Source organism: Pristiophorus japonicus, chromosome 2 (genome assembly GCF_044704955.1).
Source record: "Pristiophorus japonicus isolate sPriJap1 chromosome 2, sPriJap1.hap1, whole genome shotgun sequence".
NCBI classification, from domain to species: domain Eukaryota; kingdom Metazoa; phylum Chordata; class Chondrichthyes; family Pristiophoridae; genus Pristiophorus; species Pristiophorus japonicus.
Genome location: NC_091978.1, coordinates 305,169,739 through 305,188,012, shown reverse-complemented (window position 1 = coordinate 305,188,012; position 18,274 = coordinate 305,169,739). Strand labels below are relative to the sequence as shown.

Here is an 18,274-nt window from a genome sequence, read left to right as displayed (position 1 = left end):
TACCATGTGCTTTGATTTTGCACACCAATCTCTTGTGTGGGACCTTGTCAAAAGCCTTTTGAAAGTCCAAATACACCACATCCACTGGTTCTCCCTTGTCCACTCTACTAGTTACATCCTCAAAAAATTCCAGAAGATTTCCCTTTCATAAATCCATGCTGACTTGGAACGATCCTGTCACTGCTTTCCAAATGCGCTGCTATTTCATCTTTAATAATTGATTCCAACATTTTCTCCACTACTCATGTCAGCTAACCGGTCTATAATTACCTGTTTTCTCTCGCCCTCCTTTTTTAAAAAGTGGTGTTACATTAGCTACCATCCAGTCCATAGGAACTGATCCAGAGTCAATAGACTGTTGGAAAATGATCACCAATGCATCCATTATTTCTAGGGTCACTTCCTTAAGTACTCTGGGATACAGACTATCAGGCCCCAGGGATTTATTGGCCTTCAATCCCATCAGTTTCCCAAACACAATTTCCCGTCTATTAAGGATTTCCTTCAGTTCCTTCTTCTCACTAGACTCTCGGTCCCCTAGTATTTCCGGAAGATTATTTGTGTCTTCCTTCGAGAAGACAGAACCAAAGTATTTGTTCAACTTATCTGCCATTTCTTTGTTCCCCATTATTAATTCACCTGAATCTGACTGCAAGGGACCTACATTTGTCTTCACTAATCTTTTTCTCTTCACATATCTATAGAAGCTTTTGCAGTCAGTTTTTATGTTCCCGGCAAGCTTCCTCTCATACTCTTTTTTTCCCCCTCCGAATTAAACCCTTTGTCCTCCTCTGCTGAATTCTAAATTTCTCCCAGTCCTCAGGTTTGCTACTTTTTCTGGCCAATTTATATGCCTCTTCCTTGGGTGCAATACTATCCTTAATTTCGCTTGTTAGCCACGGTTGAGCCATCTTCCCAGTTTTATTTTTACTCCAGACAGGGATGTACAATTGTTGAAGTTCATCCATGTGATCTTTAAATGTTTGCCATTGCCTAATCACCGTCAACTCTTTAAGTATCATTTGCCAGTCTCTGTTAGCCAATTCACGTCTCATACCATCGAAGTTACCTTTCCTTAAGTTCAGGACCCTAATCTCTGAATTAACTGTGTCACTCTCCATCTTAATAAAGAATTCTACCATATTATGGTCACTCTTCCCCAAGGGGCCTCGCGCAACAAGATTGCTAATTAATCCTCTCTCATTACACAACATCCAATAGCCAGCTCTCTAGTTGGTTCCTCGACATATTGGTTTAGAAAACCATCCCTTATACACTCCAGGAAATCCTCCTCCACCATATTGCTACCAGTTTGGTTAGCCCAATCTATATGTAGATTAAAGTCACCCATGATAACTGCTGTATCTTTATTGCACACATCCCTAAATTTCCTGTTTGATGCCATCCCCAACCTCACTACTACTGTTTGATAGTCTGTACACAACTCCCACTAGCGTTTTCTGCCCTTTGGTGTTCCGCAGCTCTACCCCATACAGCTTCCACATCATCCAAGCTAATGTCCTTCCTTATTATTGCGTTAATCTCCACTTGAACCAGCAATGCTACCCCACCTCCTTTTCCTTTGTCTATCCTTTCTGAATATTGAATACCCCTGGCAGCCTTGGTCACCCTGGAGCCATGTCTCCGTAATCCCAATTACATCATATCCGTCAGCAGCTGTCTGCGCAGTTAATTCATCCACCTTATTACGAATGCTCCTTGCATTGAGACAGAGACCTTCAAGCTTATTTTTTTTTAAAACACTCTTTGTCCTTTTAGAATTATGCTGTAATGTGGCCCTTTTTGATTTTTGCCTTTGATTTCTCTGCCCTCCACTTTTACTTATCTCCTTTCTACCTTTTGCTTCTACTCCCATTTTGCTTCCCTCTGCCTCCCTGCACAGATTCCCATCACCCTGCCATATTAGTTTAAACCCTCCCCAACAGCACGATCAAACACTCCCCCTAGGACATCGGTTCCGCTCCTGCCCAGGTGCAGACCGTCCGGTTTGTATTGGTCCCACCTCCCCAAGAACCGGTTCCAATGTCCCAGGAATTTGAATCCCTTCCTCTTGCACCATTCCTCAAGCCACGTATTCACCTTAACTATCCTGCTATTTCTACTCTGACTAGCACGTGGCTCTGGTAGCAATCCTGACATTACTACCTTTGAGGTCGTACTTTTTAATTTAACTCCTAGCACCCTAAATTCAGCCTGTAGGACCTCATCCCATTTTTTACCTATATCGTTGGTACCTCTATGCACCATGACAACTGGCTGTTCACCCCCCGCCCCAGAATGCCCTGCAGCCGCTCAGAGACATCCTTGACCCTTGCACCAGTGAGGCAACATACCATCCTGGAGTCTCGATTGCATCCGCAGAAACACCTATCTATTCCCCTTACAACAGAATCCCCTATCACTATAGCTCTCCCACTCTTTTTCCTGCCCTCCCGTGCAGCAGAGTCACCCATGGTGCCATGGACTTGGCTGCTGCTGCCTTCCCCTGATGAATTACCCCCCCACCCCCAACAGTATCTAAAGCGGTATATCTGTTTTGGAGGGGGATGACCGCAGGGGACTCCTGCACTACCTTCCTACTCCTGCTCTGCCTGATGGTCACCCATCCCCTATCTGCCTTTGTAACCTTTACCTGGGGCGTGACCAACTCACTATACGTGTTATTCACGACATCCTCAGCATCACGGATCCTCCTGAGTGAAATGATAAACGTGTGAATACTGACACTCAGCAAAATATTTGCTCTGAAATGCTCTCGAACATACAAGCTAAATTATTTGGTTCGGTGGATTGTAAGTATTTTTGTCCTTAATACTTAAATAAAGTATCACAAAACATGAAGCTAAACATAATTGGTCATATTAAGTGTTTTTTTAAATAAAAACACTTTCATCATCCGGAACATACGAGTACAGTAGGGTAGTGGTTATGTTACTAAACTTGTTACAGAGTCCTGGACTAATAATCCAGAGCACATTAATTCAAATTCTACCATGGAAGTTTGAGATTTTAATTCAAAAAAATCTGGAAATAAAATAACACAAAAATCAGATGCTGTCAGATGGTCATAAAACCCAATGGTTCACTAATGTCCTTTAGAGAAGAAAACCTGCTGTGGCCTATATGTGACTCAAGTCTCACACCAATGTGGTTGACTCTTAACTGTCCTCTGAAGTGACCTAGCAAGCTACTCAATTGCATGAAACCGCTTCAATATAGCGGTTTAAGAAGAATGCCCACCAACACCTTCCTAAAGGCAACGAATGCAATAAATGGCAGTCTTGTCAACAATGCCCAGATCTTGAGAATTAGCTTTTTTAAATTACAGCTGTGAAAGACAAATCTAAAGGGGTAGAAATTCCATGGATCTCCCACCGCAACTTTGGCAGAATCCCCCGGAAAAAGGTATAAATAGCCATTTACACAGTTGCTCTTGGGTTTCTGTTGATCTTTCACTGAAGTAATGGCAAGATATCAGAAGAAGCCCTGCATAAATTCCAGGCAAATATGTTTTGTGTTGGAAAGACTAAGCTGTTATAATATTTCTAAAGGTATTGTACCATTGATCAAATACAGTACTTTAACTGCATTCACCAACCTGTTCGTGGAGATTTCACTCGTTCTTCAATAGAGTCTGCAATTCTGTCATCGTTTAATGATGACATGCTCCTACTGATGTTTGCTGATGAGGCTTTTGACAGGTAACTGGTAGATCTTGGATGCTTCAATAAGAAGAAAAAGTATACAAATTACACAAGGTGTAAACAAAGTAGGTGAAAAAAATAACAGTACAACCACTCATAATACAGAACTGCAAATTTAACATTTGTCTACCAGATGCAGCAAAGTTGACTTACAACCTGAAAAGAACACACTACAATTCAAATTTAAGATGTTACAACTGGCTGCGCGTAATAGGACTGCACACAAGTGTGATTTTAAACTGAAGTTTGAATAGTAGTTTATATAGTAGATCCACTCAATCTATCCATTGTAAACAATATGCTGAAAATTCAACTTATTTCATTCATAAACAAGGAAAAGAAGATGGCGAGATTGAAAGGACTGACCAAAAAAAAACAAATATAATATGCTTCACATTCTTATACTTTTGCTCCCTTTCACTACTTCCTGACAAAACTTCAACAGCAGCTTTCAAAGTACAACAGCTCACATTTTTGCAACTCACAATGCAAACTTGCACTGGTTTATGAGTTACACTGGTTCATGAGTCACACTGGTTCACAATTTCCCCAGCTCACAAATTATTTCCACGAATATCAAGGTACAGCTCACAAAATTAATTTTACAGAATCTTGAAATCAGATGTACACTGCATTAAATTTGCTTTATCTTTTTTTTAATACGTTCCTGGGATGTGGGCGTCGCTGGCAAGGCCAACATGTATTGCTCATCCCTAATTGCCCTTAAGGTGGTGGTGGTGGTGGGTCGCCTATTTGAATTTTTACTGTCCATGCGGTGAAGGTACTCCCACAGTTCTGTTAGAGATGGAGTTCCAGGATTGTGATCCAGCGACGATGAAGGAACGGCAATATATTTCCAAGTCAACATAGTGTGTGACTTAGAGGGGAACTTGGAGGTGATGGTATTGCCATGTATGTGTTGCTCTTGCTCTCTTAGCTGGTAGGGGTTGGGGGTTTGGGAGGTGCTGTCGAAGAAGCCTGGACGAGTTGCTGCAGTGCACCTTGTAGATGGTACATATTGCAGCCACAGCATGCTAGTGGTGGATGGAGTGAATCTTTAAGAGTGGATGGGGTGCCAATCAAGTGGGCTGCTTTATTCTGGAAGATGTCGAGCTTGTTAGGTGTTATTGGAGCTGCACTCATCCAGGCAAGTGGAGACTTTTCCGTCACACTCCTGACTTGTGCCTTGTAGATGATAGCTTCGGAGCAGGCCGGGAAGCGGAAGGAGCAGCATGGCGGCATACCACTCCAGGGAGCAGCACGTGCTGGAGCAGGAGAGCAACGGCAGTGAAGAGGGACAGCACCAAGATCCAGGTCGCTGATTGGAGTGTGGGCAAGTACTGCAGGAGCGGCGAGGCCGAGGCGAAGGAGCAGCGAGAGATTGTAGAGGGCGTGATCGAGGTCCAGGAGAGGCGTGCGTTCGGGGCCCAGAAGATGCAAGGGCCCATGGACAGCACGGGCCAGCCCACACTGCGATATGTGTGTGCACTAGGCTCATGCAGCAGAGCTGGTCTCCAGTCGTCTTATTAATCCTTGCCACTGAACCAAGACCTAGCGCTGTCAAGCCCACGTGTTGGCTGGGGTGCAACGGCCACCACACGTTAAAAAAATCCACGCACAGGCATCTTCCACCATTCAAGAGTTAGTTGGGGAATATTAGGTCCTTCACTGAAACACCTGTGAACTTTTTGACGTGGAAGTAAGTCATCCTCGATTAGAGAGATTGCCTATGATTATGATGATGATGAGATGGTAGAAAGGCTTTGGGGGGTGGAGGTGGTAAGACACCCGCCACAGAATACCTAGCCTCTGACCTGACTCTTATAGCCACAGTATTTATGTGGCTGGTCCAGTTAAGTTTCTGGTCAATGGTGACTCCCAGGATGTTGGTGGTGAGGGATTCGACGATGGTAATACCACTAAATTAGACTCTCGCTTGTTGGAGATAGTCATTGCCTGGCACTGCTGATCCAGATGGTGTTTACCCAGAATTCTTGAACGCACTGGAAGCAAAGTGAAGAGATGGTTGGCCTTTTCTCTGAGGTACTGGTAATTGGTAAAATTCTACCTATTTGGAGGAAAACTAAAATAATTGCCCTCCTGAAGTAGGGTAAGAATGCTTGTGAAGCCTCCAGCTACACCCCATCTCCTTACTTTGTACTTGTTATAAAGTGCTGGAGAGGCTACTACGCCACAGGCTAGTCGTCCCCATCATCGAGTCAACCATTCCTAAAGAGCAAGCGGGTTTCCAGAGCGGCCAAACCTGCTTCGACTAAGTGGTAGCTTTAACAATGCACATCGAAGCAGGCTTCCAGCATCAGCTCAAGACTGCCTTGGCACTCGTGGACCAGTCAGTGGTGTATGACACAGTATGGAAGCATGGACGGCTTTTCAAGCAATCCACCATTTTACCCTGCAGAACAACGATCCATCTTCTCAACTCCATGCTTAGCAACCAACAATTCCATCTGTACTCTGGCACCAAGAGCAGATATAGGATATTGAACAACGGACTCCCACTGGTCTCTGACCTGTACCCATATTATTCAATGTTTACACCAATGACCTGCCGAAACAGAGTCCCGCAAGTTCATATACGCTGATGACATTGCCTTGGCCACGCAAAACATGAATCTGTGCATCACCGAAGTTACCCTGACCAGTGATTTACAGAGGATGGAAGCTTATTCTGTCGATGGAAACTTCACCCAAACCCGCAAAAGACTATCACCTTGACATTCCACCTCAAGACCCATCAAGCAAACTAAGCTATGAAAGTCTCCTAGTGCGTTGCAGGATCGGTCCAAGTCAGCATGGATTTATGAAAGGGAAATCATGCTTGACAAATCTTCTAGAATTTTTTTTGAGGATGTAACTAGTAGAGTGGACAAGGGAGAACCAGTGGATGTAGTATATTTGGACTTTCAAAAGGCTTTTGATAAGGTCCCACACAAGAGATTAGTGTGCAAAATTAAAGCACATGGTATTGGGCGTAATGTATTGACGTGGATCGAGAACTAGTTGGCAGACAGGAAGCAAAGATTAGGAATAAACGGGTCCTTTTCAGAATGACAAGCAGTGACTAGTGGGGTACCGTAAGTTTCAGTGCTGGGACCCCAGCTATTTACAATATAAATTAATGACTTAGACGAAGGAATTGAATGTAATATCTCCAAGTTTGCAGATGACACTAAGCTGGGTGGCAGTGTGAGCTGTGAGGAGGATGCTAAGAGGCTGCAGGGTGACTTGGACAGGTTAGGTGAGTGGGCAAATGCATGGCAGATGCAGTATAATGTAGATAAATGTGAGGTTATCCACTTTGGTGGCAAAAACAGGAAGGCAGAATATTATCTGAATGGTGACAGATTAGGAAAAGGGGAGGTGCAACGAGACCTGGGTGTCATGGTACATCAGTCATTGAAAGGTGGCATGCAGGTACAGCAGGCAGTGAAGCAGGCAAATGGCATGTTGGCCTTCATAGCGAGAGGAATTGAGTATAGGAGCAGGGAGGTCTTACTGCAGTTGTACAGGGCCTTGGTGAGGCCACACCTTGAATATTGTGTACAGTTTTGGTCTCCTAATCTGAGGAAGGACATTCTTGCTATTGAGGGAGTGCAGCGAAGGTTCACCAGACTGATTCCCGGGATGGCAGGAGTGACATATGAAGAAAGACTGGATCGACTAGGCTTATATTCACTGGAATTTAGAAGAATGAGAGGGGATCTCATAGAAACATATAAAATTCTTACGGGATTGGACAGGTTAGATGCAAGAAGAATGTTCCTGATGTTGGGGAAGTCCAGAACCAAGGGTCACAGTCTAAGGATAAGGGGTAATCTATTTAGGACCGAGATGATGAAAATCTTCTTCACTCAGAGAATTGCGATCCTGTGGAAATCGCTACCACAAAGTTATTGAGGCCAGTTCATTAGATATATTCAAAAGGGAGTTAGATGTGGCCCTTACGGCTAAAGGGATCAAGGGGTATGGAGAGAAAGCAGGAATGGGGTACTAAAGTTGCATGATCAGCCATGTTCATATTGAATGGTGGTGCAGGCTCAAAGTGCCGAACGGCCTACTCTTGTACCTATTTTCTATATTTCTATGTTTCTAAAAACCCTCATATTACGGACTCATGCTTGATCGCACCCTGTCATATAGTGATCGCACCCTGTCATATCGACAGCATCTCCAAAACCTTGGGAAGAAACTAAAGAGTAGCGTCAACTTGATCCAGAAACTCACCAGATCGACATGGGGAGCAGACGCTCAAATCCTCCGTACAGCAGCACTCACCTTGTTGTGCTCGACAGCAGAGTACTATTCTCCAGCATGGCTATCAAGTCCGCATGTCAATTTATGTCCAGCTGAATTCTACTAGGAAAATTATCACCAGTATGCTTTTATCGACACCAACACCTTGGTTGCCCATGCTTTCAAATATTATACCATCACACATACACAATCTCCAGAGAATAGACCCACTATACCAGCAAAGACAACCTACCACCAACGCGTCTCAAAACTAAAAGGCCATTTTGAACCGTCGTCGAAGCCCTTCACAGTGATCTCCTTTCAGGCATGATGACCAATGGCGAAATGCTTGGAAGAACTGTGACATACGGAATGGATTCCTTATAGAGGACCCCACAGTACAAACTGAAAGATCAAACCTTCCTTGCAAATAGTGGACAACCATCAAACACCTCAGAACTGGTCATGATAGATGCTGCCACCTTCGCCATTGATGGAAGATTAAAGCATCTCCATCATGCAACTGTGGAGTTCCTAATCAGGCCCTGGAGCACATCATTGAGCACTGCCCTCAGAGAAAATTTGCAGTTAGCCTACAAAATATCCCTGCTGTTACACAGGAAGCTTTGGCCTGGATATCCAACCTTGATTTGCATTGCTACTTCCATACAAAAGAATAAGTGTGAAGATAGAACTTTGTGTCTACAAGATCACTGCTAACAATACCGTCATGGACAGATGCATCTGTGACAGGTAGATTGGTGAGGATGAGGTGAAGTAGGTTTTCCCTTCATGTTGGTTCTCTCAGCACCTGCCACAAGCCCAGCTATGTCCTTCAGGACTTGGCCAGCACAGTCAGCAGTGGTGCTGCCGAGCCACTCTTGGTGATGGACATTAAAGTCCCCCTCCCAGACTACATTCTGTGCCCCGAGTGCTTCTTCAACATGGAGGAGTACTAATTCATCAGCTGAGGGAGGGCGGTAGATGGTAATTAGCAGGTTTCCTTGCCCATGCTTGACCTGAAGCCATGAGACTTCTTGGGTCTGGAGTCAATGTTGAGAACTCCCAGGGTCACTCCCTCCCGACTGTATATCAATGTGCCGCCACCTCTGGTGGGTCTGTCCTGCGGTGAAACAGATCATACCCAGGGATAGTGATGGAGGAGTATGGGACATTGGCTGAAAGGTTTGATTTTGTGGGTATGACTATGTCAGGCTGTTGCTTGACTAATCTGTGGGACAGTTCTCCCAATTTTGGCACAAACTCCCAGATGTTAGTGAGGAGGGTCAACTGGGATGGGTGTGCCGTTTTCATGTCCGAAGCCGGTGCCTAGGTCGATGCCGCGTGGTCGATTTGGTTTTATTCTTATTATTGTTTTCCGGAACGGTTTTGTACAACTGAGCGGCAGTTCCTGTGGATCTGGAGTCACATATAGGTAAGGATGGCAGATTTCCTTCCCTAAAGGTCATTAGTGGATGAGATGGGTTTTTACGACAATCCATGGTCACCATTACAGATACTAGCTTTTTATTCCAGATTTAATTAACTGAATTTAAATTCCCGAGGGATTTGAACTCGCAGGACCATTACTAGTCCAGTAACATAGCCACTATGCTACCGTACCCATACATTAAGCTGGTTAAAAGCAAACAAGCTATTTTGGGGCCTAAATTGTAACATAACTTGCTCTTACTAGGACAGTACTCTGTACTGAACTGATTTAATTCAAACTTCTCTGAGTTTCTATGATTAGTTCCTATATCAATAGTTGTTTTGATCAATCATTTTCTGCTGGATTTAGATCTTTGAAATTGTTTCAGTAAGCACATCTAGCCATGAGGATGAAAACAATGAACTAATTGTCTAGAACAGAGGAACATTAGGAACAGTAGGCTGTTCAGTGCCTCGAGACTGCAGCAGGAATTACAAAAGGAGCTAGTTCAGAGTGGAGCCAACCGACGTGGGTGGGTAAGAACTAAAAAGAATCAAAGTGTGACATCACAGGAAGCAGGGAAGTGATTGGTTGGTCAGTATTTCTCTTTTTTTCTTGGGCAGTGGTTTAATTTAAGAGCTGGGATTTAAAAAAACGAAACATTCAAAACTTCAAAAATTAATTAATTAAATAAAATACATTAGAGATGTCAGGAGAGGTGATGTGTTACTGCTGCAGCATGTGGCTGGTGGACACCACTGAGGTCCACAGCGACCACATCTTCAGGAAATGTTGGCTGCTTGAGGAACTTTGGCTCTGTGCTGATGAGCTGGAATCTGAGCTTCAAACATGGCGACACATCAGGAAGGGAGAAAGTTACCTGGACACTGTGTTCCAGCAGACAGTCACGCCTCTTAAGTTAAATAATTCAAATTTGGTCTGTGGTCAGGGACAGGAGGGTGTGACTACGAGCAAGGTAAGTATGAGGATCCAGAAGGTAGCATTGTCCAACAGATACGAGGTTCTTACTCCCTGTGTGGACGAGAGCAGGGACCGCAGGGAGGATGAGCAAACTGACCACAGCAGATGTGGTAGAAGGGCCCATTCAAGAAGGGGGAGCAAAAAGAAATGTTGTAGTGGTCAGGGACAGTATAGTTAGGGGAAAGATACTGTTCTCTGCAGCCGAGAGAGTGAGTCCCGAAGGTTGTGTTGCCTGCCCGGTACCAGGGATAAGGACATCTTCTCTGGGCTGGAGAGGAACTTGGAGTGAGAGGGGGAAGATCCAGTTGTTGTAGTCCGCATAGGTACTAATGACATAAGTCGAAGAAAGAGGTTCTGCTGAGGGAGTATGAGCAGCTAGGAGCTAAATTAAAAAGCAGAACCACAAAGGTAATAATCTCTGGATTACTACCTGAGCCACGAGCAAATTGGCATAGGGTACATTGGATCAGAGAGATGAACGCGTGGCTCAAAGACTGGTGTGGGAGAAATAGGTTTTGATTCCTGGTACATTGGCACCAGTACTGGGGTAAGAGGGAGCTGTTCCGTTGGGACGGGCTTCACTTGAACCGTGCTGGGACCAGTGTCCTGGCGAATTGAATAACTAGGGTTGTAGAGAGAGCTTTAAATTAAATAGTGGGGGTTGAGGGTTCAGGTGAGTTCAAATAAAAAAAATCAAAGAGCAAGGAGAAGGCAATAGAGTCGGGAACATTGGGGGAAATGATAATCAGAGTTACAGGAAAGGACAGAATGTATAAAAATAAGAGTGCATCAGCAAGTGGGGTCAAAGCAGGGAAAAATGGTAAAAATACAAAATTAAAAGTTCTTTATCTGAATGCACACAGCATTCGTAACAAGATAGATGTGTTGACGGCACAAATAGTTATGAATGATCTGATAGCCATTACAGAGATGTGGTTGCAAGGTGACCAAGGCTGGGAACTGAATATGCAGAGATATTTGACAATTCGGAAGGATAAACAAAGAAAAATGAGGTGGGGTATTTCTGTTAATAAAGGATGAGATCAGGGCAGTAGTGAGAAATGATATTGGCTCAGAAGATCAAGATGTAGAATCAGTTTGAGTGGATATAAGAAATAATAAGGGGAAGAAGTCACTGGTGGGCATAGTCTATAGGCCCCTTAACAGTAACTACACTGTTGGACAGAGTATAAATCAAGAAATAATGGAGGCTTGTAAGAAAGGTACAATTATAATCATGGGTAATTTTAATCTTCTTATTGATTGGACAAATCAAATTGGCCAAGGTAGCCTTGAGGAAGAATTCATATAGTGCATCCGGGATGGTTTCCTTGAACAGTACGTTGTGGAACCAACTAGGGAGCAGGCTATCTCATAGTAAAGGATCCTCTAGGAAAGAGTGATCATAGCATGGTTGAATTTCAAATTCAGTTGGAGGGTGAGAAAGTTGGGTCTCAAACCAGTGTCCTAATCTTAAATGAAGGCGATTACAAAGGTATGAAGGCAGGGATGGCTAAAGTGGACTGGGAAAATAGATTAAAGTGTCAGACAATTGATGAGCAGTGGCAGACATTTAAGGAGATATTTCATAATTCTCAAAAAATATATATTCCAGGTGAGAAGGAAAGACTAAGAGAACCATCCGTGAATAACTAAGGAAGTAAAGGATGGCATCAAATTGAAAACAATGGCATACAATGTAACCAAGATTAGTGGGAGGCCAGCGCATTGGGAAATTTGTTAAAACAAGTAAAGGACAACTAAATAAAAATGAGAGCGAGAGATGGATTCTGAAAGTAAACTAGCAAGAAATATAAAGACAGATATTAAGAGCTTCAACAGGTATAAAAAAAGGAAGAGAGTAGCTAAAGTAAACGTTGGTCCCCTAGAGGATGAGACTGGGGAATTAATAACGGGGAACATGGAAATGGCAGAGACATTGAACAAATATTTTATACCGGTCTTCACGGTAGAAGACACTAAAAACATCCCAATAATAGATAATGAAGGGGCTATAGGGAGGGAGAAACTTAATACAATCTCTATCACTAAAGAAAAAGTACTCTGACAATTAATGGAACTAAAGGTGGACATGTCCCATGGACCTTATGGTCTGCATCCTAGGGTCTTAAAAGTGGTTGCAGAGATAGTGAATGCATTGGTTGCAATCTACCAAAATTCCCTGGAGTCTGGAGATGTCCCAGCAGATTGTAAAACTGCAAATGTAATGCCTCTATTTAAAAAAGGAGGGAGATAGAAATCAGGAAACTGTAGATCAGTTAGCCTAACATCTGTCGTTGGGGTAAATAGAGGGAAACCAGGCTCTTTATTTATATGAATGGCTAACATAAAATTGTGAAAGGTGCGTTATTTCAACACTGTTATCCCTATCTCTGTAATCTGCTCCAGTCCCACAAGCCCCTAAGATATGTGCGCTCCTCTAATTCTGAACTCTTCAGCATCCCTGATTTTAATCGCTCAACAATTGGTGGCTGTGCATTCAGCTGCCCAGGCCCTCTCTGGAATTCATTTCCTAAGCCTCCCCAGCTTCCTACCTCTCTTTCCTTCTTTAAGACGTTCTTTAAAACCTATATCTTCGACCAAGCATTTGGTCATCTGCCCTCGTTTCTCTTTATGTGGCTCGGTGTTAAATTTTGTTTTATAACACTCCTGTGAAGCACCTTTGGAGGTTTCACAACATTAAAGGTGCTTATATAAATACAAATTGTTGTTACTGAAAACTTTATAATTACTAAAATTGTATGAGATCTTGGGAATGAGAAGTACGGCCTTCACTAGTTTGAACAGAAGTGATAAATTAGCACATTTTTATTTGAAATTCAATGAAAATAGAATTACAGAAAAATGCTTTTCACAAATGTGGAACTGGCTTTACAGATGACTAGACAAATTTTAATAGGATTTTAATGACAGAAAAATATTTAGCATGATCATATATGTTATGAATATATTGAGGCTGATGTTCCTCTGCCCAATGCCTCTAATTCATTGAGCACAGTGAATTGGAGTGGAGCAGAGCAAGAAAGAAAAGACTTGGATTTGTATAGCGCTGTTCATGACCGCCGAATGTCTCAAAACGCTTTACATCCAATGCAGTACTTTTGGAGTGCAGTCACTGTTGTAATGTAGGAAATGTTGCAATGGAGTGGAGACATATAACTGGTTCACAGCCCACTTTCGTTTCATGCGCATTTCCGGGGTTATAATGACGTGATAATGCCTTCCACATCATTTTTTACGAATTCCACAAGGCGGTTGCCTGTCCTGAAAACCACCCATGATATGTTGAAGGCTTCACACTGAGATAAGCACCACTTATTTCAAGTAAGTCCGTTTTTTGATACTTTGGTGTAGCAGCACTTTACTGTGAGGATGGAAACCACTTAGTGTTTGCTTCTAACAGCAATTGGCAAGTTGTGCGTTCCCAGGGAAATGGTATCAAATTGGAACCATATGTTCTCACATCTTCAGATCCATACGGACAACTCTGAGCTCCAGACGAGGTTCCCACACTGACAGTGCAAAATCAGAAAATTACCTCTTATCCCTATTTAAAAATAATTTATTATATTGATTGCACAAGCTGCTTCTTTGTGAAAGTAGTTAGAATATTTGAACTCTTGATCTTTACCAGGTGTGCTCCCCAATCCCCATTATTATATCAAAGGAACTTTTAAAAAACATTTTTAAGGACAGCTGGCTGAGTCAATTCTAATGAAGTTCCCACCCGAAATGTTAATCTGTTCAGTTTTCATTTTCTGTTTTTATTTCAGATATCCAACATTCATGTGTTTAATTTTGATTTACAATCATTGCTGCATAAATTTCATTTTAGCTTTCATAAGAACAGTAGTCCATTCAGCCCCTCGAGCCTGTTCTGCCATTCAGTGAGATCACGCCTGATGTGTATCCGAACTCCATCCACCCGCCTTGGCTACATATCCCTTAATAATCTTGGCCAACAAAAATCTATCGAGTTCAGATTTTAAATTATTAATTGAGCTTGCATCTACTGTTTTTTATGGGAGAAGTGTTTCCTTCCTTCTATCCCGAATGGCCTGGCTCTGACTTTAAGGTTATGATGATAGATTGAGGAGACTGGGTCTTTACTCGTTGGAGTTCAGAGGGATGAGGGGTGATCTTATAGAAACATTTAAAATAATGAAAGGGATAGACAAGATAGAGGCAGAGAGGTTGTTTTCACTGGTCAGGGAGACTAGAGCTAGGGGGCACTACCTCAAAATACGGGGGAGCCAATTTAAAACCGAGTTGAGAAGGAATTTCTTCTCCCAGAGGGTTGTGAATCTGTGGAATTCTCTGCCCAAGGAAGCAGTCGAGGCTAGCTCATTGAATGTATTCAAGTCACAGATAGATAGATTTTTAACCAATAAGGGAATTAAGGGGAATGGGGAGCGGGCGGGTAAGTGGAGCTGAGTCCACGACCAGATCAGCCATGATCTTGTTGAATGGCGGAGCAGGCTCGAGGGGCTAGATGGCCTACTCCTGTTCCTAATTCTTATGTTCTTATGTTCTTATGTCCCCTTGTCCAAGACTCCCCTACCAGCAGAAAATGTTCTCTCTATCGACCATATCAATTCCTTTCAAAATCCTAAAAACCTCAATCAAATCATCCTTTAGCCTTCTTTATTCCAGGAATACAAGTCTAGTTTATGTAATCTCTCCTCATAATTTAACCCTTGAAGCCCTGGTATTATTCTGGTAAATCTGTATTGCACTACTTCCTATCTATGGTATGGTGCTTAGAACTGTACACAATACTCTGGATTTAGTCTAACCAGGGCTTTGTATAGCTGTAGCAAGACTTCCTCCCCTTTATATTCTAGCCCTCTAGAAATAAAGGCTAATATTCCATTAGACTTTTTGATTTTTTTTTGTACCTGACCACCAATTGTTTATTTAAATGTGCAATACCTTTAAATTTGCTGCACAGCCATGCACGCGCAGTATCTACAGCGGGACAGCTAGTGAGTGGCCTGTGCTGGTGGTCACAAACCCATGCAGTTTACAGGGAACATTGCTGACCATTACATTCTAATGATGTGTGTACATGGACTCCGAAATCTGTTTGGACCTCCACTGTTCCTAGCTTTTCAACATTCAAAAAATATTCGGATCTATAATTTTTTTGTTCTAAAATGGATGACCTCACACTTGCCTGCATTGAAATCCACCTGCCACAGTTGTGCCCACTCACTTAATCTATCAATGTATCTTTGTAATTTTATGCTCCCATCTACTACTTACTATGCCACCTATCTTTGGGCTCTATTTTCGCTACCACTGGGCACCATTTTTTTGGCATCTGCTGATTTTTCTGGAGAATCATGATTTTGCAATTTTGCTCAACGTTTGTACGCCGGCAGCAGTGGTCAGTGCCGTTTTTTTGTACGCAAGTTTTTTTGGCACAGGTCTGGTTGGAAACTGATTTCCGCACCGTTTTTGGCCCTTTAACTGATTTTGGCCATCCACAATTTTTTTCAGTGTAGCACACGCTGGCCAAAAGCACCGCAAAATAAAGAAATCTGTTAAGTTAAGGAATCGGCGCGGCACACAAGAGGACAGGAGCGAGGCAATAAGAATACAAAATAAAATACTTTTTTTCCCCATAGGGAACTCTTTTTGGAGCAAGAGAAGATTTCCGGGCCGAAAGGACGGCTCCCCACCAGCTGGACCCGCTGCAATCCCGGGCCGAATGCCCCCCCCACCCCGCGCCCCTGCTGCTTGTTGAAGTTCGGGAGCGGGAGGGCCATTTGGCCTGGGATTGCAGTGGGTCCAGCCGGGGGCCGGGGGAGCAGTGGCAGCGGGTCCAGCTTGGGGGGGGGGGGGGGGGTGTGGAAAGAGGTCCTTTGTGGCCCTTTCGGCAGCGGTGGGGTAGAAGTCCTTTTTGGGGGAGTGGGCTTCAGTGTCTCTGGTTGCCCTGGAAACTTCAGCTTTTCGTGCTTGCCCAGAGTTTTTAGCGCAGACTTGAAGCTCCGCCCCACCAGACTAACTTCGGAGAACGCTGTGCCAAATTTAACTATTTATTTGGTGAAAGTCACGATTTTTTTTCCTCGCGCAAGCATACACAAAAAAAAAAATTGCACGTTAACATGTGCGGGCGCCAAAAATCCAGCAAGTGGAAAATAGGGGCCTTTGTGTCATCGACAAACCTGGATAAATGGCTCTCTATTATGTTACCCAAGTCATTAATAAATATCGTGAATAGTTGCAGGCCCAGCACAGATCCTTGTGGGACACCATCAGTCACTTCCTTCCATTAAAATTCATACCCATTATTAATAATTTGCCTTCAATTCCACGAGCTTTAATTTTAGCTAACAGGCTCTTATGTGGAACCTTACTGAATATGCCTTCCGGAAGTCCAAATAAACTACAACCTGTCTACTATGTTAGTTACTTCTTCAAAAAAGCAATTTAGGTTCGTCAGACAAGACCTACCCTTTACAAATCCATGTTGGTTCCCTCTATTTTACATCCAGCATTTTAGGTGGATCTGTCAAATCAACGTTTAATCAAAATACTCGGTGAGCAATTTCACAAGTCCTCAAAGACAACAGTGAATCCTGCCTACTGGCAGCCCAAATTAGAAATTGCGTGCAGAGTGTCCACGACTAGTTTGGAAAATAGTGTGCAATGCACAACCACATTTTTGATTTGTGCTGAAGGTGCACAAGGTTCCCTGATAACAACATGAATAAGTAAAATTATCCCCCACTCTCCCTCACCCATTCCAATCAAGAATTGGAATTCAGCACACATAAGGCAAAATAATTAATACAGCTCTATTTGCTCACATTACCTCAGGACTGGGACTTCTGGAGTGCATTTTTGTTTCTGACAAAGTGTGTTTGTTGATAGCTGAGAAATGTTTTGAATATGAGGTTGAGACACTATTGTAAGGTCTCTCATCCAGTTTCTCAAATTCATTGTCTTGCACAAGATTACTTTGCTTTTTCAGAAGATGTTGGCGAGGCTTTGGTTTGGGAGATTCCTCAAGAAGAGAACTCTTTGTTTCTTCTCCTTTAAAACAGCAGAAACAAGAAGGAATAGTACAATTAGTATTTCACCTATTGTGCTTCAGAATAGATTAACATATGGCTATGAAGGACTAAAGTCTGAATCTTGGCAGGGGTGGGCTGCGTATGCGGAGTGGCGGAGTTTCTATTAGGAAACCCAGAAATTTGGCTTTCTCCGCATGCTGTGGGTTTTGACTCCAAAGCATGCGTAGTTTTGCTTTGACAGGTTCCCCGCCGGAAGTCAGTCTGATTGACAGGCTTGGCTTCCTGTCGGGCTAGGAGCATTCCAGAGCAGGCCGCAGCTGAAGGTAAGTCGCTTGTTGCTGCTAGTAAGAACGTTGAGTGGCAGGGTCCAATCCCCGACCCTAGTGAAGAGGCATGGGCAGGGGGGGTGGGTTTGATGGGCGGGGGGGGGGGGGGAGCGGAGCGGGTGGCTTGGGGACCAGGGGAAGTACCTATCTTCACCCCGAAGTTGTTCTCGCTTCCCTTCAGCTGCTGGGTTTTCCCAAGGCCTGGTAAACCCGGCCGGCCACAATTAAGCCTGCAGAGCAGGCTAACTCAGAAGCTGCCAGCCTCATTAAAATATTTAATTGGCCAATCTGCCTCGTATGATGTAAAGTCTTAATATCTCACCCGACCCTAACCCACTATTTTTGGGAGTTAAAATTCAGCCCATCATCCAACTGGTTGATTTCTACCCATTTTATTTAAACAAGTTGCTCCTCCGTGGTGTTGCTCATAGTGAGTTGGAAGATGCTCTATTTTACAACAAAATGGTGTTGTGTCATGTAATGTACAATGCATGAAATAGGGTCACTGATGAG

The 18,274-nt window shown here is 43.3% G+C and overlaps 1 protein-coding gene across 1 annotated transcript in view; it reads right to left on the bottom strand.

Moving 5' to 3' along the window:
- Positions 1 to 18,274, bottom strand: part of map9 (microtubule-associated protein 9) — a 330,082-nt gene that overhangs the window by 252,999 nt on the left and 58,809 nt on the right. The window contains exons 6-7 of the mRNA XM_070871655.1: positions 17,234 to 17,454; positions 3,620 to 3,743 (exon numbers count right to left, since the gene is read on the bottom strand). Of these exons, the coding sequence (XP_070727756.1) occupies positions 3,620 to 3,743; positions 17,234 to 17,454 (345 nt within the window). The remainder of the gene's footprint in view (positions 1 to 3,619; positions 3,744 to 17,233; positions 17,455 to 18,274) is intronic.